Here is a 25,341-nt window from a genome sequence, read left to right on the forward strand (position 1 = left end):
CAGCTTATCTGACCTTTTCTGCTTGACTCAGACATATACTAGTTATTGCAAATAAGGGAAACCATGGGGCCTATGTTTCTTTGGGTCTGGCTTACTTCATTTAATATAATTTTTTCCAAGTCTTTCCATTTCCTAACAAATGGGGCAATGTCATTCTTTCTGATGGAGGCATTGAATTCCATTGTGTATATATACTACATTTTCTTGATCCATTCATCTACTGAGTAAACATAGTTTACATAGTAAACATAGTAAACATTCATCTAGCTGCAGTAAACATAGTTGTGCTCATAGCTTTAGTATGGTCTTGTTTGTGATCATTTGGGTAAATGCCCAAAATTGGGATTGCTGGGTCATAGGGAGCTCTATGTGGAGTCTTTTGAGGAACCTCCATACTTCTTTCCAAAGTGGTTGAACAATTTTACACTCCCACCCACAATGCAGTAAGGTTCCGTTCTGTTCACATCCCCTCCAGCATCTGTTGTTATTAGATTTCTTGATTATAGCCATTCTAACTGGGGTGAGGTGGAATCTCAATGTTGTTTTGATTTGCATTTCTTTTATGGCTAGGGAGGTTGAGCATTTCTTCATGTGTCTATTGGCCATCCTTCTTTCCTCTTCAGAGAAGTTTCTCTTTAAGTTTTTAGTGCACTTATTTATTGGGCAGTGGTTTCTTTGAGAATTTGTAGTTGGGGGATTTAATTTTTTGAGTTCCAGGTATATTTTAGATATGAGACCCTTATCCATTGTATGGCTAGTGAAGATCTTCTCCCAATCTGTGGGCTTTCTATTGATCTTGCTAGCTATGTCCTTTGCCATGCAGAAGCTCTGCAATTTCATGCAATCCCATTTGTCCAACCTTTCTTTGATTTGTTGTGTTTTGGGGTCTCTATTAAGAAAATTTTGGTCTGAGCCAAGGAGACCTAGGGTTTCTCCTATTCCATCCTGTAATGTTTTCAGAGTGTCTGCTTTGACTCCGAGGTCTTTGATCCATTTGGAGTTGATTCTGGTGCAGGGTGATATAAGGATCTAGCTTTAGTTTTCTACAAGTAGGTAACCAACTGACAAATCATTTTTGCTTTGCCTCTGTTATTATACAGAAATCTAACTGGCTAACATGAAATAATTTTAGAACAAGTGGTGAATTGGATGATCCTGAGTATAACAAAGACAATCCTTTAAAGAAGAGAGTAGTCAGAAAGGGGGCTACGTGGTGAGGCTGGTGGATTGAGCTGATCCTAGAAGGATGGTGTGGAGGAGAAAAAGTAACTTCCATTCTGATCCAGCCATCATGGCTGATGCTGCTTGAAGATGGTCAAGAGGGACACATCTATTTGTCAAAGCTATACAGTGTCACAGGAACTTCTAAATGAAACTGTACTTTAATATTTCTTTTCTTTTTTTTTAAAAAATTTTTTTGGGGGGTCTGGTCATGGGGCCTGAACTCTGGGCCTGGGCGCTGTCCCTCAGCTCTTCAGCTCAAGGCTAGTGCTCTACCACTTGAACCACAGTGCCACCTCCAGCTTTTTTCTTTTTGCTTATGTGGTACTGAGGAATCGAACTCAGGGCCTCAGGCATGCAAGGCAAGCGCTCTACCACTGAGCCACCTTCCCAGCCCCTTAATATTTATTTTCAATGCAGAACAGATGGCTGAGTAAAAGAATGGATGGACAAGATTGATATGATCCAATGGTAATAAGTTAGAGGCAATTTAGGAAGGCCTGTTTGTACAGATTCTTTTCAGCCACTCTAACATTCCATTCTGTTTTCTCTGGGCATAAAGCAGGCCTTTCACATAGGGGTGTTACAAAGTGCTTTTAGTAGAGATAGACCAGAGAATTCCTTTGGTACCAGCCCTACTTCAGAAGGGCTGAAATTCAGATAATGACCTCTAAAATATGTACAAGAGATAGGACTTAGGTATACAGGTTGTACAAGATCAGTGGGTGAAGTCCTAAAAATTCTACTGACTCAATATTTCAGAGATTTAGTTATTTAGAAAGGAAGAAGTCTCTCCTCTTACTCTTGTAAAACCACCTTCAGTGAAGCCTCTTGGGTACCAAGAATTGGCTTAGATCTTGCACATCATTTGGAAAGAAATTCTACTAGCAGTTGTCTAGTGAGAAAGCATCATCAAGAGCAGGCAATGCCTGTCTTCCAGTTGGTAGATACTGTCCATGGTTTTGTTGTTCTTCTATTTTCAAGGAAGTGCTAACTTAGGGATATTAAAAGCTCCGGAGTGCCAGTAATGGTGGTTCACGCCTATAATCCCAGTACTTGGGAAGTGGAAGCTTGGGTTACGTAATGAGGCCCTGCTTCAAGAAAAGAGATATAAACATAAAATACTGTATGAAGAAAGTTCTTCAGAACAGGGGAAAAGAAATAACTGGAAGTACTGATGTATAACTGCTTTGTGGGTATATAAGGAATGAGGAAAAGATGAAAGCAAAAGCAATGAGCATAACCAATAGCATGTAAGAAAACGTGGCCCCAATTAAACATGAAAGAAACCCAACAAGAACATAGCAATCTCAGATATCTTGAGTAGAACTGAATAAGTGTAATCTTCTTCCCACTGGTTTTCTTTCTGTATTTACTGAAAAGTGCACGAATAACTTTCTAAGTAAAAGTATACTTTATATCAGCCCTTCTAGTCAGAATTCTACAAATTAATACTTTTTACAATGCTTTGAGTGGAATGAGCAAAGAAATCTCATGGACAGACAGCACTCATTCATGAGCTCAGCTTGGCAGCAAAAGCAGATAATTTTTGTAGACTGAGCTAAGGGGAAAAGTAAAATTTGCATCATTTGGGCATGGTCTTAATTAGTTGGTTTCCTGTGATTGGCTGAAACATAGATGCTTACTAAAGTATATTAAGGTTGGGTTTTGTTATAGTTTGTTGCACAGGTACTCAATATACAGACACAGACTGGTAACCAGCTAATTTAACAAACTGAACACAGGTAAAATAGGCTTTAATAAAAAGTATGAATAATGATTGTTTTGATTTTGGTCAGTAATTTTCTTTCTTCTAATGTAGCAATTTTAGCAGTCCAAAAGATGGCGCTACAGAACTTCATTTTTACCCCACCACTTTTTTTTTTTTTCCTGTAGAAAGTATTTTTCTCCAGCATTATTTTCCTGTTTCATTATCCATCACACTGCATTTTATGGAGGAGAAGGCTATATTCTATTGTTTCAGGTTTCTGAAATTCAAATATATACTCAGTATTTTGTTATATAGTAAAATAACAATGAATGTTACTAAGTGGTTCTCTACATAGTTGATCAAAGTTATGTAAAATTATGACATTTTAGTGTATTTGTTTCTAGAGAGATACTTAAAATAATACTTCATTCTCTTTCCAAGAAAAAAAATAATTAAATTTGTTGGCTTTCCCTTTAAGCAGTTTTTTCTTTTGGGGTGGGGGGGGGTCCGGTCATGGAACCTGAACTCTGGGCCTGGGCGCTGTCCCTCAGCTCTTCAGCTCAAGGCTAGCGCTCTACCACTTGAGCCACAGTGTCACTTCCAGCTTTTATTCTTTTTGCTTATGTGGTGCTGAGGAATCGAACCCAGGGCCTCATGCATGCAAGGCAAGCGCTCTACCACTGAGCCACCTTCCCAGCCCTTAAGCAGTTTTTGAAGTTATGTATACTGAACTGGATTTAAAGAAAAGCTGTTTCCCTCCTCCAACTTTCCCCCCACCTTTAAATTTTATAAAGAAGACAGTATTGACTCCTCCAAGGCAACTCAAATTATGGGTATAAGGTGGACTTGTTTTTGTGTTTCTCAAAGTACCTTTAAGTTGGTACTAACAGAAGGATTGCGATTGTAGACAAACAAGATATGACACACCCAATAGATCACTTTGTCATAGGACTATTTGAGAAACAGTAGGAACAGGAAAAGTTCTGAAAACTGTACAAGTTATCCTTTTCTAAGGAAAGTTACACCATAAGAAAAATCTGTATTTGTAAGGGAGTCTCTTTCTCTGTCTGTCTGTCTTTCTGCCTCCCTCCCTCCCTCCCTCCCTCCCTCCCTCCCTCCCTTCCTCCCTCCCCCTCCCTTCCTTCCTCCCTCCCTTCCTCCTTCCCTCCCTCCATCCCTCCCTCCCTCCTCTCAACCCCCCCCACCTCTCTCTCTCTCTCTCTCTCCCCCCCTCTAGGAGAGGGATGCCTGCATCACCTGAAATACCTACCTGTGTAGAAGACACCAATGTTTATCCTGTAAAACAAACATGACTCTTGTTTTCCATCCTTTTCCTGGACATCTTCCTATAACTAATCTCCCTATATCTTTCTTTAGTTGAAGAGACTATATAAACTAGAGTTCTAGGCTGCTTCTTGGAGATGTCCAACTTTCCTATTTATACCTCCCATGTAACACCTGCTTATTTTCTCTCTTTATTGACCTGTCTTCTGTAATGGAGGTCCCAGCTAAAAACTCAGAAGGGCAGAAGAAAATAATTTTTACCCTTTTTTCATGATCAATAATGAAAATAGTTGGAAAGTATGTTTTAGGAAGGGGATTGTTACAGGGATAAAGCTCAGCTCTGAGACTGTCAACAGACTAAGCTGGCCACCTATCCCCACATGCAGAAGAGATGAGCAGTGCTGGAGAGCAAGAAAGGAGCTTTAGTCAATGATCACCTTGGGAAGATGAAAGGGGTTCAGTGACCCCAGGTCTGTTTCCAAGGAGCTGACAGGAATTTTGAGTTGTATAGCAAAGGAAACAAAGCTAGGGGTTAGAGGTTAGCACAGGTCATCTTGGCCAAACCAGTGGACTACTTGGTTATTGTCTTAGTTCTGGTTTGGGGAAGTTATATTGGGGTGATATATTCTACAAGTCTCACCATACTTTGGGGATGATTTCAGTCCCTTGTCATAAAGATGTTTACCCATCAGTTCTGCTGGTTTTGTTACTCAGAAGAAAGACTCAGAAGGCAAAAAGTTAGAGGCCAAATAGAGCTAGAAAGGGACAAAATGGAGCTAGCTAGGCTTGTGGCTAAACTCTTTCTTTCTGTATGTTTTTTTCTGTATGTTGTGATTGATTGGGAAATGGTAGTGGGAATAGAAACAGTGAGCCTGTATGGTTCCCAAATGGTTTTATAGGACATAGACCAACCACATGGAATGTGAGCCATTAAATGGGAGCTTTTCAATCAGATTATATTTAGCTACTGATGAGTGTTACTTGAGACATGTCCTTTATTATGAAAAGAATGAACAATCCTCTAAGATAAAAATATGTTAATGTATTGCAAAGGTTTGTTAGAATTGGTACTCTTTGGTTTGAAGTGACTTTGCTACTGCTAATGACAATTGAAAATAAGAAAGCTTTCTTTATATTGTCATGAAGTATTAGGTTTTTTTTTTTTTTTTTAATTTAATTTTATTTTATTTGAGAACATACTGTACAGAGGGGTTACAATTACATGGGCAGGATAATGCATACATTTAGGTTTTTCTTAAAAGCATTTAATAGAATCTAGGGATTAATGAAACCTGAAAGAAGGGATGAAATAATTTTATGAACTCAGTTAAGCTTTTTAGGGAAATTTTTGAACTTCTCCCACTCCAATCCCACATCTTTTAAATCTTTAAAAAAATAGTCACTTTAAAAATTCTTTTAAGAAATGAAAAAAATGCATTAGCTGAGATATTAGTAACCTAGCAGAAGCTGTGAGAGGAAATATAAAAGGAATTTCTAAGTGTATAGGCCACATACTTCCTTTTCATTTGTTTTTATCCAGTGTTGTACTTTCTCCAAATGTAAGATAATCATGTACTGTTTGTGGAATTCATAGCTAATTAAATTTGGGGAGGGGAAGGGGAATAACAAAATACTGAAACAAGGACACAGTGCAACAATGATACTCACAAGACACTATGTTGGAAATGAACTTTACAACTTGGGTTGGGGAGGGAGGAGTGGGGGAGAAAGGGAAGGGATAGTAGGAGAAAAACAAAGCAGGGGGAAACAATGTTCATCAAGAAATGTAGTCATTACCTTACTCATGTAACTGTAACCCCTCTGTACAGCATCTTTACAATAAAATACATTTTTAAAAAAGAGTAGGGAGAGGTAAAGAGAAGGATTAGAGCAGAGGCAGTATTGATTGTTAAGACCTAGAGATCTAGCTGTGAGGCAATTCTTCTGAATCCTAGGATCCATAGAACACAACTGAAAAACTGCTGATCTAACTCAACATTTTCTTATAAATTCTTAGCAATACATTTCTGAAAAGTAGAGAATAAAATGCAAGGAAAGGGCTCTTAAAATAATATAGATGAACCAAGTGTTATGGTATAGACATGTAAACACATCTATCTAGATGGGAGGTACAAAAAGGAGTATTGTGGTTTGAGACCAGCCTAGGGGTGAAAGGGAGTTATGGAGACCCTGTATCATAAAACAAGTTGAGAATGGTGGTGTATGCCTGTAATCTGAGGTACACATGGTGTGGAGGAGTTGTGCAATAGAGCATCACAGTTTGAGGTAAGCACTGGACGATGTGCAAGACCCTAACTGAGAAATAAACTAAAACAAAGAGAGCTGAGCATGACTCAACCAGTTGAGCATTTGCCTGGCAAGTGTCCCTAAGTCCAAACCCAGAGCCACCCTTCCTCCCAAATATAAGGAAATTATCAGTGTAACTAGTGTTTTATTTTTATAAGAATTGTGAGATTTCATTATAAAGTATGTACAGTCTCATTGGGGTTAATATTTTCAGTTGACTGTGTCCTAACATAGTACCTAAAACGTAATTCTGCTGTCTCTATAAGGAGACTCTAATATGGTAGATATAACTGATAGGTGGTGGCCATAAAAGATGTAGTGACCAAAGAATTTTATTCATTTCCATGCTTATGAACATGTTCTATTAAATTTTAAGTAGTAATAGCACAAAAAAGTTTATGCAAAATTATGTATATGTCTAAGTATTTTCTTAAAGAAAGGCTTGGTAGTTTTAACAATTTGCACGTGACTGAGTATGAAAGCATTTGAACTGAGGTGGTTTTATTGAAAAACTAGAAGACTCAAATAGAACTGAAACCCTTTATATTTAGCTAACGTTTACCAAACTCCTATTGAGAGCAAATACACGTTTTAACTTACTTTACTCTGTGATGTCAGTGATAGAGTAGTGGTTCAAAAGAATTAAGAATGAGAAGAACTACAAGAATAAGAAGTTCTGAGTGAGGAGAAAGAATATAATAATGCAGGCAATTACAGGGATAAGCGCAAGCTCGAGCTTATGAACTTTGTCTTCATGGACTCCTCATAAGACGATAATAATACATACCTTTTTAAATAACATGTAAGTTTGAAGTAGATTCTCAGTCAAATCTTTTAGTAACTGATTTTAAGGCCTCATGAAGTGTTATGAGAAAAGTGATCAAATATGTAAGTAAATAAGATAGGTTCAACATATGTTTATTGGACTAGCTTGTGATGGTTATTATTTATGCCGCCAATAAACAACACTAAGTTGTTCCAGGCAGAGTCAGTATTTTTTGGCATGTGTTAATGAATTTCATCACCGCACTTTCATGTGCATATAATATACTCTGATTACACTCACTTTGCCCCATTACCATGTCTTAAACTGCATCTATTTTGAAGTGACAGAGTTAGGGAAGAGACAAAGAGTATATGGTTTCAACAGATCAATTTCAAATATCAAGGATTCCTTATGTTTTTCATTCAGAGAGTTCATTTGAAATTTTGTGGCTTAGTGCTTTCCTCCAACCTATCCTTTGTAACACATTCTGGTGGGAAATAAATATATTTTATTTGCTTTATGATATTTGTGGGTATATGCTTTTAATTTCTGCAATACTGTTAAGCCAAAATCTTTTTTCTTATTTCCGTAGGGAGTTGGTCTCTCAGTTCATGGACAATTCCGAGTGGCTACTGAACGGTCTGTTTTTGCAATGCCAGAAACAGGACTAGGTAAAATACCAGAAAGTTTTCATAATTACTTACAAGCAGTTTGTTCCTTTCATCTACTTTGGATTTGTTTATTGTTATTGTTTGAAAAATTGGAGCAGTGCTGATGTGAATGCTAATTAATTATTACCCTCCTCATCTTCCCCCCAGGCATCATCAGCTGTCTGTCCAGTGCCTATGAATGATTACTTTTGCTAGTCTGACTAGTGGGGAAACTCATTGTCTCAGCCTTCCTGTGGATTTCCAGTTCAGTTTCTTCTAATCTTTTCCTAGTCTCATGAAGTTGTCTCATGCACATGTATTGCCCATTTCTCAGATACTCAGAGTTCATATTCTCTCTCTGTCTCTCTCTCTGTCTCTCTCTTCTTTCTTCTCTTTTCTCTCTTCTGTCTTCCCTCTCTCCTCCTGTCTTTGTTTCTCTCTCCTCTCTCTCTGCTGCACTCTCTCTTGCAATCTCCTCCTTAGTACACTTTTCTGGTAATTCTAGATGCCCGGGTCTCTCTGGATTCTTAACTTCATTTATCAAATGAAGGATTATGCCAGGCCTGGAAACTCCCAAGGCATTAAACTGGAGCTATTGTACTTTGCTTGTCTTCTGATACTTAGAGATTATTTTCCTTTATTGTCTGATGTGCAGTGTGCACATTGGTTTATATATTTTTGTGGTTCTAGGGATCAGACCAAAGGTCTTGCAGATTCTAGGCAAGCACTCTACTCCTTAGCTGTATTTCTAACCCTTGGTTTTTTTCTGTTGTTTGTTTTGTTTTGTTTTATTTATTTTTTTTGCCAGTCCTGGGGCAAAACTCTGGGCCTGGGTACTGTCCCTGGCCTCCTTTTGTTCAAGTCTTACATTCTGCCACTTTGAGCCACAGAACCACTTCTGGCTTTTTCTGTGATTAATTGGAGATAAGAGTCTCACAGACTTTCCTGTCCAGTCTGGCTTTGAACCACGATCCTCAAATCTCAGCCTCCTGAGTAGCTAGGATTATAGGTGTGAGCCACAGGCTCATGGCACCCTTGGGTTTTTTAACACAGCATCTCACTATGTAGTACAAACTGGCCTTGAATTTATGCTTCCCCTGCTCTGCTTCTCAAGTGCTGGGATTAGAGGTGTGGGCTACCATACTTGCCATGTGTCTGTTTTGGTAGTTGTTTCAGCAGGGATGTAACCATGGTCCTTGGTAGACTGTTTTGCCCATGGTGTAATTTTTCTGGATGGTCATGTTAGGTTGGGTGGTTACGGAGACAAGCTGAGGAAATGATAGGAAGGAGCTAGTTTAAGTAAGGCCTGAGAATAGAATGTGTGGCATTGAGAAAAGTTGGCTCCAAAACCCAAAGGTGAGAATGAACCTTTTCAGCAAATCAAATGCGTGTAAGTGGGTCTGAATCTAGGGAAAGAGTGATGGAATATGCTCTTGAAGAGACACAGCCACTTCCAGCAGTGAGTTTGGTAAGAAACCATGGGAGATTTGTGTAGTAGGGAGTGACACAGTCTCGATTCTACTTTTAGACCACCATTTGGTGCTTTGAAGATAATGTCTTGTAAAGGTGCCCTAATATTAACAATGAGATTGGTTAGGAGGTCCTTACACCAAGCTAGAACTACAGTGTCTGGTACTTAGCCACTAGCTACACATTGCAAATTTAAACTTTTAAGTAAAACTTCTCCAGTTGCATCACCCATATTTCATCTGTTTAATGGCCACATACGGCTGGTGACTACCTCACTGGACAGCAGAATATTCTTATCAGCACAGCATTGTACTGGACAGCACGGAGCTAGAGAAAGGAAATTCCAGTTTGAAATAGTGTGGAGGAATAGCCTTGAATAGGAGGAATAGCCTTGGAAAACATTACGGGAGTTAACTAGCTCACTCATACATGGAATCCTAGATGACTCCCAAGTATTTATTTGTGCTACTCAATGGTTAAGGCTGATCAAGGAAGGTGCATTGTAGTGTCAGCATGTGGTTTAGGAGATACTTATTAGCTATAGTTTTACCTACAAGGCAGATGTAAGAGTGTGATATTCAAGGGGAAAAGCGTAACTGGTTTTAGCAGTGAATAATTTGCTAGGCTGCCATACTTAATAAGGCTCTGTCTGTGAATAACCATATTGTAGTTATGAATATTGGAAGGATATATGAATTTTGGAGGGACACAGTTCAGTCTATAACAAGACTACTCAGCATGTAGATGTTACTTAAAGCCAGAAGATCTAAGGAAAATGTAAACTCAGGGAAGAGGAAGTCATCTAATATCAAGCTTGGACTCTGTAACATTTGACAGTCAAAAGAGGAAGAGCCAGCCAGGGAAAGTAGAAAAAACAGCCACTGGTCGTGGAGGCAAGGGTAATTGGGAGAATATAATGACCTAGAAGAGAGTATGTTTCAGGATAAGAGGGTGTTTTCACTTGGGCAGTACACTGCCAAGCTGAACCCCTAGACAGATTGGACAAATTAAAAACAAAGCTGAGTGACTGGAGTATCTTGAGTAGTTAGATGTGTAATAGGTCCTGGAAGATTTTGAATTGGTAAGCATGATTGTTTTAATTTAAGGGAAACCATGGAAAGGTTTTAAGGAGTTGAATGCAAGGAATCTGATCAAGATTTGTGTTTGAAAAAGATCACTCTGGAGGGTAATCAGTAGGATGTTGTAGGTTCTGGTGAGGATAATGGGTGCCAGGCTGGATGGTTGTTCTCTTTGTGGAGGTGAGTAATGGTAGAAGTTAGGGAGAGGTTGGTTCAACTTCAGACCTTCTGGTTTGATGTACTAAGATCTCCACTTTCAGTAGCATTCTATTTACTCTTTAATTCTAGGAATTTCTTGGCAAGTAGAACCAGAAAGAATTTAAAGATTTATGCTCATATTTATGCTGCCAGTTAGGAAAAGAACAAGTGCAAAAGATTTTATTACTTAGGAACTTGCTCATTCAATAGAAGTAATGGTTATTGTATCAGTCTTCATCTACAATATTACATAATTAAGTTTAGAGAACTTAATCATGAACTTAATAGTGATTTAAATGGTAATTTGCATATAATATAATAGTCCTTGGATTGAATGTTTTACTATATGTATTATATTAATTAGTGATAAGAAAATTTAGGTAGCATTATTGATTACTTATACTATGCAAAATATTGTGCCATATGACAGCTTATTGACTTCTACATGAAATAAGCAGATTTTGAAAAGTGTTAATACTAATTTAGCACAATTTATAGCAAGTTCTTTGTACTGGTTATACTGTGTAGTACCTAGTTTAATACTCTTTGCCATATTGATGAGAACTTCAGAGAGAAATGAATAGGTAAACAAAAAATGTATGTTCATCTTTATCTGAGTCATCGTTAATCACTTTTTCTTATATTTAATTACAGGACTATTCCCTGATGTGGGTGGAGGTTATTTTTTGCCAAGACTTCCAGGAAAACTGGGCTACTTTCTTGCATTAACAGGATTCAGACTAAAAGGAAGAGATGTGTACAGAGCAGGAATTGCCACACACTTTGTAGATTCTGGAAAGGTAACTGGGTGTTTATTTTGTATGAGGAAAATGTTATGAGTGGTTGAGACCCCAAGGTAGATGTGTGTGTGTGAATCCTTGACCTTCTGAGAGAAAGTGTGTAAGCATCTTGATTCTCAGTTTCCCTCTGTAAAATGAAAGGAACCTTTTATTTTGTAAGAATATCCTTCCTTCCTTTCTCTCTTTCTCTCTCTTTCTTTCTTTCTTTCTCTTTCTTTCTTACTTTCTTCCTTCCTTCCTTCCTTTTCTTTCTTTCCTTCCTTCTTTCTTTTTTTTTGTTGGTTGTGGGGCTTGAACTCTGGGCCTGGGCGCTCTCCCTCAGCCAACAGGCTACTTCCTGTAAGAATATTCTTGAAGAATTCTTCTGTTTCTAAGTTTCCTTAGTGCAGTTCATATAATTGCATTACAAAATATGTTTTTGTGACTTTTTAAAGCATATTTGCTTCAAGAAGATAGCATGTTATTTATCTGTCTGTTTTGTTTCATCATTTTCTTTTTCTAACTAGATGGCCAATGTTCTTAGCACTGGATAGTAATGAAGAGTAGGCCGATAGATAGGGCTTTCTTGAATTTAACTTTGGCTTCCAAAATGAGGTATTAGTGTTATCATCATAGTTCAAGCTTCTTATATTATATGTAATATCAGGAAGAGCTAAATAATGTGAGGTGATTTTATCCCAGAGTCTCAGACAAAGATCTGTGATTTCTTCTACTTCCTCTGGCTTAGTTTTTTTCTTGATGAACTGGCTTACCTCACCTCTGAACCACATAAGTGTGTGCACCAGCTGGCGGGCCTGTCCTGTGTAATGGTCTCTATCTGTGGAGCTATGGGGTGAAATCTACTTCCTAGGAAGTACATAGTCTTCACATGAATATCTGATCTTGAGGACATGGCATTTAGAATAGTGGAAGGACTATTATAAAAGTTGAATTAGAAAATTTATGTTACATGCGTAGTGCAGTAACTGGCATATATTAAGAATTCAGCTTGGCACTGGTGGCTCACTCCTGTAATCCTAGCTACTCAGGAGGCTGAGATCTGAATATCAAGGTTGAAAGCTAAGGCTGGGCAGGAAAGTCCCTGAGACTCTTCTCTCCAATTAACCACAAGAAAACCAGAAGTGGCACTGTGGCCCAAAATGATGGAGTGCTAGCCTCCTGGACAGCACCCACTCTCTACGTTCAAGCCCCTTGGCTAACAACAACAACAAAAAAGAAAGAATCCAAATTTTAATTATTTTGTTACTAGAGATTACTCTGACTTTTGGACTATTATATGAATCTCTAAAGGCTTCTAACAAATGATTAAGTTCTTTACTCTCATGTATCCCCCCTGGCCTACCATTGAAGTTAAAACATTTAGATAGTATAAAATGCATTGTTTGGATGCTAATAGAATTCTCTTCACGAACTTTATAAATTGGCAGTGAACATTTTTTATTTTAATGAGCCTTAGATTTTTCTCACATTATTATAGATCCTGTAAAATGTGCGAAGTGTACATTTGTTACAAGGCCCCTCTATTTGGCTGAAATTTCAGATCTCTCTCCATGTTTTGCCTGTCCTTAGCTACACGGAGTAAGCAACTGTCTGATCCTTACCCTTAGCAAATGTGGGCCCTCCACTGTCCACTCTGGGGACACCCTTAATATGGTGGATTTAGTTAGTTAGCATAAGAGAGAGAGCTGATGCATAGTTCTCACTTTTCTTCAGCTTGTCCAATGATAGTGTCTGTAGCAGGTAAATGGCCCATTTGGGGGCCTATAATAAATAAAAAAAGAGAGTGGTACACATTAAGGATAGTGCATGAAAAAAAGAAGAGCTTTCCTGTAAGAAAATACCAGAATTGTTTCATACAGGTTGCAGTTTACTGATGTTAGGGTGTGTATTGTCAGGAAAAAGCATTCCACATAGAATAAAAAAAACAAGGACAGGAAAACCTCAGCTATTTTGAAAATAGTGAATGGTCCCATTTAGTTGTAAGTTAGGTATATAAGAAAATAGAAAGATAAGTGGATTGTATATGGTGTTAGGCAGGGAGCAGAGTAGCCACTAGTCATGTGGTGAATTTTGTAAGTCAGACCTTTGGTTGCAATATACTTTGGATATCTTTTATCTGAAATGCTTGGGACCAGAAATGTTTTGGATTTCAGAACCATCTTGGTTCACTCCTTCCAAGGCAGCATTTGCTGCCTTCAATCCAGTTTATTTCAATGACCCAGCTGAAAACAGAGTATCATAAATTTAGACAAGAATTCTAAGAATTCTATCAAAAAGCTTTTATCCAGTGTGGTGGCTAATGCCTGTAATCCAGCCACTCAGGAGACAATGCTCTGGAGGATTCAGTATATGGCCAGCCCAGGAAAAAAGTTAGCAAGACTCTATCCCCTCAAAAGGAAAAAAAGCAAAACCAAACAAGCTAGGTGTGATGGTTCATGCCTGATGTCCCAGCTACTCAGGAGGTGCAGGGAGGGGTATCAAGATCCAAGGATGGCCTGAGAGAAAATGCAAGACCCTGTCTAAAAGACGGGATTGGTGCCAGGGCTCAGATATCTCTCAGCCTAACAAGTAGGAAGCTTTGAGTTCAAACCCCAGGACCACCAAAAATAAAAATCATAAAATAATTAAGAGAAGAAAAGCTTTCTGTGTTTTTATGGTGTTTCAAATCTGTTTTCCTTTTCTCCCCTTTAGATGTCCATGTTAGAGCAAGATTTGTTAGCCTTGAAATCTCCTTCAGCAAAAAATGTTGCAAATGTCTTAGCAACCTACCATGCGGAGGTAATCTTGTCAGTGTTCTAACCTGAAGGTTTTCATTTATGGGGAAAGAAAAGTGATTAAAAAATTAATAGTTGAGAAACATTATACATGTACTGGGAATTTTTTTACTTTAAAGCATGGAGGGAGGGTCAGCCCTCCACACTCCTTAGGATTGCTGTCTGAAAAGATGACATTTTAGTGTGCAGCTGCACAACTTGCCTTGTGATTAGCCTTGGAAGGGATTTTTACAACACACTGCATTTTTGTACTGGAGGCCCAGTGTTCACATTATTTTTGCGATTACTAAAATAAAACTCTTAAATCTTTAATAATAAAATGTATTACAGGATTTAATTCCTTACATTACCTAACTTGAGTTCCTTTATATAGAAGCCAAGTATCTATAAAAACATGTAGTTTCTAACTATCTGCTTTTTTCCCCTGAAACTGAACTAAAATTATAATAGAGCAATGAAAGGGGAAAATGAGATGACAACAGAAATGAGATGTCTATAATGAAAGCTTGCAAGGAGAAGGCCTTCGGTAGTTAACTTAGACCTGCAAACGCTATGATCATCCTTCAGTGCTGAAGCCAGGAAGAAGTAACCTGATTCCTGCTCTCAGCCCTTCTGAAGAGCCAGGAATCTCTGAAGATGTGTGCAGGTGTTGGGCTAAAGCTAAATTGTAGTCAATTGTGGAGTGTTTACTTAGCCTGTGCAAGGTCCTAGGTTCTGTCTCCAGATCTACTGAAAGGAAAAGGAGAGGAAGGATGATAAGAAGATTGTGTTTAATTTTTTTTTAAAAAATCAGCAGTTAGAACTGCAAAAGTCCAGCAGATCTAGCCAAGAACAGGAGTAGGTGTGGTGCTCTACTGAGAAGAATTGGAGCGTGTATATCAAGAAGACCTGTACCTCCCTCGACCACCTGGCCTGAAGAACCAAATGCATATCATCCCACTCCCAAGTAATACATTGGGAGGAAAAGAAATACTGTATACCATTGATATGCATGGACCCCTTAATGATGCATCCAGGTACTTATCAGATTGTATAATGCAATGTACAACTGATAACTGTGGTTGGCATTACATATAAAATTATAAGAGAGACCCATCCAAAGTACTGTACTCATGAGTACAGGATAAGGGAGCTCTACCACACACTGATTTTTTTTCCTAAATAATCTTAATTAATTGGAGGTCCGTGCAAATAAGTTCTACAATAGGCCTTCCCCAAACCCAGAGCCAGTTGTCTTAGTGAAAGTCTTGTATCCAGTATTGTACTGTGTTATGATTCTGCATCACCTGCAGTGAAGAATGACCTTGGTAAACTGAGACATGTTCATGAAGAAGACTTGGATTGTGAAGATACACACAGCTGTGTTATATGAGAAACAATTTTGGTAATCAAGGGATTAAATCAAAGTAGAAAGTCTAGAAGACAGACTTTTGGCCCAGGATTAAACCAACAGAGGCCTAGTTACTGTATTGCCAAGCACTTGGGAGCACCTTCCTGGGGTGCTGTTTTCTATCCCTGGAGGTCAGAGCTTGCAGGGACACCGGGAATGGTAGATTAAATGGATGTGTCAGGGTGACCTCTCAGATCTCTTAAGTTCTTGGGTTTACACAATAGTTTATCAATTTTAATATTTAAATAAAGATACAAGAACCAGTCTAGAATACTGTATACATACTGTCTGAATTTTGAGCATATGGTGGTAGTTATTTATGAGAGTGTTAGATGTAATTTTACTGAAAGTGATAATCTGTTACAAAGTGTATAATTAAGTAGGAAATTTTGGAGCATTTAAAGCAGTTTTAATTTCTTCAAATTATTTTTAAACAGTGCAAGACTGATCAAGACAAGTCTTTTATACTTGAGGAACATACGGACAGAATAAACAGGTACTTATAACTCAGTTATATCTACTATATTCCTTTGGAAAGAGTCTGTTCAATTGAATTTGCGAACATTTTTATTATATTGTGTTTATGTAGCAAATTCTGAGTTCAGATAGCATAATGCTTTTATTTTTATGTAAGCTTGGAAGAACCTTCTTGCTAACTCTTTGAAAGGGAAATAAGTAATCACTGTCTAGTTAAATATTCTTCTATACTAATCCATTTAAATGCAAAACAACTTTGTTTTTTCTATGTGCCAGTCCTGGGGCTTAAACTCAGGGCCTGAATACTGTCCCTGATAGTTTTTGATCAAGGCTAGCAATCAACCATTTGAGCCGTACCTCAACTTCTAGCTTTTTGGTGGCTAATTGGAGATAAGAGTTTGATGGACTTTCCTGCCCAGGACGGCTTTGAACTGCATTCCTCAGATCTCAGCTCCCTGAATAGCTAGGATTACAGGCATGAGCCACCAGCACCCAACACAGAATAACTTCTTAAAAAATGGAGAAAGAGGCTACAAAATAATAATTGAATCAGTTTTTATCTTTGTAAAGTCATTTCCTCTGAAGAGCTTATTAAGTCAGCCAGGAAAAGTGTGCAGTGATGTAAGAAATTGCACACTGTCTAAGGAAGGAAGAAAAAACACTGTTGGAAGATAATTTTTCCATCTCTTCATTTTAAAAGCATCAGTTTTTCACAGTGAGATATTTATTCACACATAGGTCCATCAATGTAATAAAAACAAAAGAAAAGAGATTTAAGTTTTGTTTTGAACTAAGGAAAGAGCTTCACAAGGAAAGAGCTTTCTATTTCCTTATCCTATAAAACAGGCTAAATAATTCTTCATTATTGGTACCAGGTTAGGGAGAAGTGTTCAGTCAGATCTGTTGTTATCCTAGAGATAGGAATTCACTTGCACTTTGGTAAAATCACACTTTTTTCTTAATAGTTGTTTTTCAGCCAATACTGTGGAGCAGATTATTGAAAATTTACAACAAGATGGTTCACCTTTTGCTCTAGAACAGTTGAAGGTAATAAACTGACCCTTCCTTCCCCAAGTATGGTGTATTCTCCAGACAGAGAAGCTTTTCTGAGGTGCCATTGCTGGGTGTAACGACACAGGAAGTCTCTGACAGCAGTGGCATCAAACCATGACCAAACCCAACTGCCATGCCTGCTCACCAGCTGCTGAGGGCAAATGAGAGCTGATTTTATGTCCTCTGTATGTAACAGAGAAGGACTTTAGTAACTCTGTTTCATTTCTGAATAGTTCTTCTTGTTCTCTGGAAGTAGCTTTTAGTTCCATATTTAATAGAAAAGTTGAGAAGCTGAGGGATAGTCACATAATGATATGTTGCAATTACATCAATCCATAAATTGTGCTTAATATGGAATATGGTATTTGTAAGCAAGAGAGTTCATGAAAAAGTGATCCTATTTGAACTAGAAAGAGACCCACCTACAGCCAAAGCTGAGCCTTAAGTAGTATTTCTCAGAGTTAGGGACTTTTTAATCATCTTTTAAATAGTAATGTAACTCAGTTGGTAAGAACAAGGGAAAAGCTGTTTTAATATAAATGTGTACACCCTTACTATTTACTATTTACGACCTTCATTTATCATAAGATTATGAAACTTGAGGTATTATTGTTTTCTTAAAGGAAGTTTTAGTTTGTCTTCATCTGCTGATATTCTATTTATAGATATAGCTACAGCATTTCAGCTCTCAGGAAATTTACTGACAAAAATTTAATTGTCTTATGTGCCTGCTTAGTGGACACTCTATAGATGTGTCATGCCTCCAGGTTTTGTTTTTTTTTGCAGTGGTTCTTTTTGAAATAGGTTCTCTCTGCCTGAGTACAGGCTTGGACTGTGATCTCCTATTTATGCTTCCTCACACACTGGGATGGTAGGTGTGTGTGACACTATGTTCACTATTGGTCAAGAAGGAGTAAGAAGGAGTCCTGTGAACCTTTATGCTCCTGCTAGTCTCACACCATGATCCTTCCAGTCTCAGCCTTCCAGGTAGCTAGCATTGCAGGATCATGCCTTGGACCCATGGGGTGTACTGCCAAGGAAGCCAGCATTACCTACAGTCTTTTGGGTGTGCCCCTTGTTGCATTCTGGATGAAGGGCTTAAAGGGAGGGCATGTAAATGCCTTTTTCAGCACCAGAAATCTCACATTTTTGTCTTCTTTCTAGTTACAACTGTTAGATTTATGTTTAATTTTAAAGTACCTATTTTTTTGGGGGGTAGGGGGTCTGGTTGTGGGACCTGAACTCTGGGCCTGGGCATTGTCCCTCAGCTCTTCAGCTCAAGGCTAGTACTCTATCACTTGAGCCACAGCACCACTTCCAGCTTTTTGCTTTTTGCTTATGTGGTGCTGAGGAATTGAACCCAGGGCCTCATGCATGCAGGGCAAGCACTCTAACACTGAGCCACCTTCCCAGCCCCTAAAGTACCTATTTTGTGGAAGAGTCAATGGAACTGTTTTATACTTGAAGATGTTAACATACAAAAAGGGGACAAAAATTCTTTGCAAGATTTATGTAAAAAAAAAAAAAAAGAGGAAAAATAAAGACTCTAAGAATGATAGCTAGGTCATGGATTTTTTTTAAAAGAAATAGCAAAATACTAAAAAAAGAAATTAAGCTGAAAAGGTTACTAATCCTTCTGTAAGCTTTGAGAGCTATTCACGAGTATGCTAGTTCAAAGTAAATCAGCAGCTGTCCTTCATGAAGAATTAACTGTAGTAGGAATCCTTCTCCTGCTGTGTAAAGACCTGGAAAAGTGAAGAAAAGAGGTGAAGCAATTGCCTTATCCCTGAGAGAAGAGTAATAGGGATGGTGTCAGCTTTCCTTCTCAAAGAATTTCCAGAATATTGATCTGTGCATGTCTCAGACAGAACTCCACAAGACCATGGGAAGACGTACAGGAAGGCAATGTGCTGAGAAAGTAACACAGCTCATTAAGGCTTGGCTGGGGTGAGTGTACTTCCCATCAGCCAGAGGTTCACACCTTCTTTCAGACTACAGAAAAGGCTGCTCTGGACGCCTAAAATACTTTACTGGGGGTAAAGTAGTCTTTTCACCAAAGGGTTTTGGAACAGTTGGATATCCCTATGTAAAGGGGAAAAAAAGTAAAAATATATAGCTTGCACCCTATGCAAAAATTCAAACTAGTTTATAGACATAGATGTAAGATCCACAGCTGAAATGAATTCTATTGTCAGTTCGTTTTTTTACACAAAAATATGAACAACAAAAGGAAAACAACCAGTTAGTTGATTTTTAATTAAATAGTTTTTCTCTTTGAAAGACACGGTCAAGAAAACGAGTGAACCTTAGGGGAACAAGACATTGACTTATATAGACAAGAGAAAACCGTTTTCCAGTGTGCTGGTGGAACTTAGTCACTTAATGTCTTCAGCACCATCATGAACATTTTAGGATATTGTGAAATAGAAGTATTTGGCATCTTTGCCAAATGTTATTTAAACCATTCCTGTATTTAAGAAGTTACCGGGGAAGTTCGAAATAAGGTTGCAGAAAGCATTTTTAAAAATACACTGGCTCAATACCTTTTTTCCCCCCACATTATATCTAAAATAACGTAGTGCTTTAAGTAGAGGGCTGTTTGAACTTTGCATACATTTTTAAGTGGTACAAATACATTAAATTTAAATGTTGAGCTTGGAGTGGTGACTCATACCTGTAATCTCAGCACTCTGAGGATCCAGCCAGGGCTGCATTGTGAGACTGTCTCAAATTGAACAAGGGAACGGATGAATAAATGTTTCTGTGGAATTACACTATACAGTGAGCAGAAAGTCTGGTTTATTGTAGTTTAAGTAGTTTTGAGTTTGTATTGAGTTGTACTGGTGAAGATTTACAGATACAAGTATATGGTGATTTAGAAATAAATTCACATCTCATAACAAAACATAATACTTAGCTATGGTTCATTTAAACTTTTCAATATCAAAGATCAATTTACCAGACCAGAATATAAAAGCCCTTTTTTCACTATTTGGTTTTAAAATGACAGTTAATGTGATTTATTACATATGGTTTCAGATTCTCTTTGACTTAATTCCACTAACCTGAAGACAAAAACTAAGAGCTGTTTGCCACCTAAACCTTACAAAAATGGACAGACAGGGGCTGGGAAGGTGGCTCAGTGGTAGAGCGTTTGCCTTGAATGCATGAGGCCCTAGGTTTGATTCCTCAGCACCACATAAGCAGAAAAAAAAAAAAAAAGCTGAAAGTGGCGCTGTGGCTCAAGTGGTAGAGCGCTAGCCTTGAGCTGAAGAGCTGAGGGACAGCGCCCAGGCCCAGAGTTCAGGCCCACTACCGGACCCAAAAACTGACAGACACAGCTTTCAATGTTTTGGTGGTGATGTTGTAAACCATCATACAATAGCAGTGTTATTTTATTAGGCCTGTGTTCCTCTATGTGCTTGTCTTGATCCTGTTGGTTTTTCCTCCCCTACTATTCTGTCTGTCAGACCATAAGTTTCTCAGAGTTTGCTTAACTATGTATTTTAGCATCTTATCACAGAGAATGTCAGGTGACAGGTGTGATGAGGAAGTAGACAAAGTACTGTTTGGGCCACTTGAAGTACAGAAGCAATCCAATCCTGGGAGAACTAAGTCAAAGAGAGTAATCACATAAACAATTATAACTTAATATGTTGAGTAAGATTTGTATGACTTACTACAGAGTCCAGAAAATAGTGCAGGGAATCTTTTCCTCTGACCTGTATAATGTGAGCACTACACTGAATGCTTAAATTGCTACTGTCTATAGCTTATACTCTTCCCTTGGAAGTATTTTTATTAGTATGAAGTAAGTTTTTAGAAATCATGAATTTTATTTCTTACTGGAGGGATTAGAAAGTTCTATTTCATAGAAAGTTAATAGATTTGAAATATATCATAGCTTTTCTCAGAGAAGAATAATATTATACACATGTAAATTATAATTATCCTACACCTTCACATGTTCCTTTAATTTATATAGGGAACAAATCAATTTGTTTCCTTTAATTAGTTCTTAACCTCTCATTTCCTGTTCATTGTCTCTATTTAGAAGTCAGTATCAGCACTATCTTTTCATTTTAAAAAGTAAAGGCCAGTCAGGCATGGTATCCTAACTACTCAAGAAGCTGAGATGGCTGGGTGCTGGTGGCTCACACCAGTAATCCTACCTAATCAGGAGACTGAGATCTGAAGATCATAACTCAAAGCCAGCCCAGGCAGGAAAGTGTGTGAGACTCTTATCACTAGTTAACCATCAGAAAACCAGAAGTGGTGCTGTGGCTCAAAGTAGTAGAGTGAAAAAGCTCAGAGACAGAGCCCAGGACCTAAGTTCAAGCCCCACAACTGACAAAAATAAGTAAATAAAAGGAAGCTGACATTCATTGTGGGTAGTAGGTCAGCAGCCTGGGCAAAAAGTTGCAATCCTATCTCCTTTAATTCTAGCCATGGCAGACGTGTAAATAGGAGAATTGTGGTCCGGGAAGTGTGAGTAGGAGGATCACAGTCCAGGCTGGCTTGCAGGGGGGTGGGGGGGAGAGGGAGGAGGGGAGACCCTTTCTCAATTCTATTTGATTTTTTTTTCCCGTTTAAAGGAAATTTATAATTACTAGACAACTAATAGCCTAGTTTTCTCAATTCTTTGAACTCATAAAATAAAATTTAAGTCTGAGGCATTTATTCAACAGATAGCCTAAAAGACTATCTGTTGATGAAAGTGCAAGCATTGATGTATACATCTCTAGTATCAGCAAAGTAGTCACAATCATACACATGTTTTGCAACTCAGGTAGTAGAATCTTTAAGCTGAAAACAAATGGCACAGCATTGGAGCTATGTATAAAATTCCTATTTAATATTTAAACTGAAGAACAGTGCCTCGTAGTAACATGAATTGTTTTTATGTCTCCAAGGTAAGTAGACTTAACTCTAGCTGAGCCAGTTGAGTTTAGGTACTTTTCCAGAGTCACAAAGTGAGAGGAGAATAGTTCCTTCCCCTTGTCCTTCTCCTTCTCCTTCCCCTTCCCCTTCTCCTTCTCCTTCTCCCTCCCCTTCCTTCCCCTTCCCCTTCCCCTTCTCCTTCCCCTTCCCTTTCCCTTCCCCCTTCTCCTTCCTCACTTTACTTTCCCCTGTCCCCTCCCCTCCCTTCTCTTTATTATTATTATTAATTTATTATTTTTCAGAAGTTGTAAAAGAGATTTCAATTCTACCTGTCCGTTTTTGAGCACATGTATCTTAATGTCATCTCTTCCATCATTCTCCCCATCTCTCCCAACCCTACCCTTTGTCTACATATAAAGCAGAGTGTCCTCTGTATGTATTAGTGATTTGTAACATGTCTATTAATTTTTGATGTTTGCTTATCTACTTGAGATCATAATTTTAAAAAATGGGTAAAGAATTCCTTTCACTTGCCAAATGATCTGTTTCCTTTTCTGTATCAGTTTAGAAAATGTGTTTGGTGCTTTGGCAGGATCATGTTAAGATATAATTTTTATGAGACCTTGCACAAAAAATAACATTAAAGGGTGTATTTTAATATAACATACATAGAAAGTCAGCTAGTTTATTATAGTTAATAAAGGAACTGTTGGTCTTCAACTACTATTTTTCCCCCAAAAGGTCATTAGTAAAATGTCTCCAATGTCCTTAAAGATCACACTAAGGCAACTCATAGAGGGGTCTTCAAAGACCTTGCAGGAAGTACTAACAATGGAATATCGGCTCAGTCAAGCATGCATGGTAAGTTTTTTTTTTTTAATTAATTATGGCTTTCTAGTTAGGATAGTAATATATGCTCCTTGTAGGAAGTATAACAAAAAAAAGTATAAACAAGAAAATGAGTTACCTATAAATCTCTTTTGTGAAAAGAAAATAGGCCAGGTAGTGTTAAGTATGTGAAAATATTGCCTTCTAGATTATTTGTAAGCCTTTATGAAATACCAATTATATTTGTGTGTAAGTGTAAGACCTCTGCCTTTATGTAGATTTCAGAATAGAAATAATTTTTTCAAATATAGGCAAAGGAGGGCTGAGAAGGTGGCTCAGTGGTGAGCGCTTGCCTTGCATGCCTGAGGCCCTGGGTTCAATTTCTCAGCACCACATAAACAAAAAGAAAAAAGCCGGAAGTGGCGCTGTGGCTCAAGTGGTAGAGTGCTAGCCTTGAGCTGAAGAGCTGAGGGACCGCGCCCAGGCCCAGAGTTCAGGCCCCACAACCGAACCCAAAAAAACAAACAAACAAAAACAAATATAGGCAAAGGAGAGTAAGTGCTGGAAATCTGAGTTCATTGTTAAAAAGAGGAATAATAGTTACTAGGCATATTTTATACATATTCAATAAATGCACAATAAATGCACATGAAACATTTCTTTTTCTACATGTTAAACTTTCCAAAGACAGACCAGCGTGTGTGGTAGAGCCTTTGAAAAGCATCACATTATTTATATTAATAAACAACACCAAAGAGGAATATTTGATTTAATAATCAGAAATCGGAGATTTTTAATGGATTTAATGTCTTCAAAATACTTATTAAGATATGGAAAGTACATCTGGGGAGAAGTAAAGCTCTCGTAAGCCATGTCTGAAAGTCACCCCTTGGAGGATGTCCATGAAGATGAAGCTCTATTAAGTGGTTGTTATGAGCATTTACTGGTAGTTACTCTATTAAGTCTGTGAAAATGGATACTGTTATGTTTCACAGATGAGGAAACGGAGGTTGTTCAGCTATTGTGAGGCAGAAACAAGGCATGTAAACTTGATAGTAGTTAGCCAGTAGCCTGTGAGCCTCATGGAGTTTATTGACTGTGCTTTTAGTGCACTGCTGAGATAGACCAATTCACTTCCCTCTCACAGATGTTACTATGTGGCAGTGCCTTCTTATTGGGCTTACGTTGTTGGAATAGAGAGACCCAATCCTTTGTTTTCATGGAGTTCTATTTACTGAGAGTGTAAATACATAAAATAACTATATATTATTCTTAAAGAAGCATACAGCTTGGAAATAAGAGAATCACAGAGGCTGGAGGAAGCTGAGGAGGCAAAAGGGAAACCGGATATAAAACCATAGCATTGATAGCTGTGAGACACTGCCTCACCTGTGACCTGACAGATGAGAAGTGAGAATATGGAGTAGCTTTTTGGGTTTTAAGGAGGAAATGGTTTAATTTTTTCCATTTGACTTGATTGCATTTTTAAGTAGATAATTATTGCTGCCAGTAGAGATAGGGCAGGAGGGGTTTAAGAGTGGATGTAGAGACCAGATAGGAGTGTGCTGCAGTGACCTCAGTGTGAGCTAGAAGTGGTGTTGAATATCACAGTGCCAAAGGACACGAGTCAATGGATATGAGGCAAATGTCTGAATTGATAGGATATGAGGATTGATAGGAAGGAAAGGATTCATTTAGGAGTTAGAGCTTGGAGCTTGGCTCAGACTTAAGTCTGAAGGATAGTTAAACACCTCCCCCTCTTTAAAAAAGAGCTCTTGAAAAGAATTTATTAACTCAACAAATAAATATGTTGCAGGGCTAACAATAGCTTGAAAGAAAACTGACATATTACTATCATCACTAAGATTTTGATGTTCACAAAGACCGTCACTAAAGTTCTTTGAAGATGAAAAGAAATAGGAAGGGAAATAGGCAAGTTTCAGAGTGGGTGGAGGGAACTGCAGGACAGAGTTTTGAGGCAGGAGTTCCTGCCAGTGCCTGAAACTGCAGAGCTTCTAGGAGAAGAATGGAGGGGATATGGTGGTGAGAGCTGGAATCCAAGCAAACAGTATGGGCAAGGTCCCTGTGGGACACATAGGGCCCTGATGAGTAAGACTGAAAGTTCTGTTCTGTGTAAAATGAGAAGACATGACATGGTGTTGAGCAGGCGTGCTTTGATCTTACACTGGACCAGACGCCATCAATATGGCAGTTGCGTTAGCACTGTCTGGATATGATCATACAGAAGGCAAATTTCAGATGTAGGCCTGGGAGAAATCCAAGTCTATCCTATTGAAGTGAGGAACAGAAAGTAAGATGGGAAGAGAAAACAAAAGGACAGGTAGGAGAATCAGAAGAGCATGAAGTCACATAAATGAGAGAGGCTTATGGCTGGGGGTTTAAAGCTTTTGCCCAGAGAAGTTCTGGCAACAGCATAATGTTTGGAGGGGAA

General features: G+C 38.2%; 1 protein-coding gene across 1 annotated transcript in view; it reads left to right on the forward strand.

Moving 5' to 3' along the window:
• Nucleotides 1-25,341, forward strand: part of Hibch (3-hydroxyisobutyryl-CoA hydrolase) — a 46,072-nt gene that overhangs the window by 14,401 nt on the left and 6,330 nt on the right. Inside the window, exons 7-12 of the mRNA XM_042688314.1 lie at nt 7,882-7,960; nt 11,341-11,486; nt 14,178-14,264; nt 16,088-16,146; nt 17,093-17,174; nt 22,803-22,922. Coding sequence (XP_042544248.1) covers nt 7,882-7,960; nt 11,341-11,486; nt 14,178-14,264; nt 16,088-16,146; nt 17,093-17,174; nt 22,803-22,922 — 573 coding nt within the window. The remainder of the gene's footprint in view (nt 1-7,881; nt 7,961-11,340; nt 11,487-14,177; nt 14,265-16,087; nt 16,147-17,092; nt 17,175-22,802; nt 22,923-25,341) is intronic.

Source organism: Dipodomys spectabilis, unplaced genomic scaffold (assembly GCF_019054845.1).
Source record: "Dipodomys spectabilis isolate Male_0828 unplaced genomic scaffold, ASM1905484v1 ptg000115l, whole genome shotgun sequence".
Classification (NCBI taxonomy): domain Eukaryota; kingdom Metazoa; phylum Chordata; class Mammalia; order Rodentia; family Heteromyidae; genus Dipodomys; species Dipodomys spectabilis.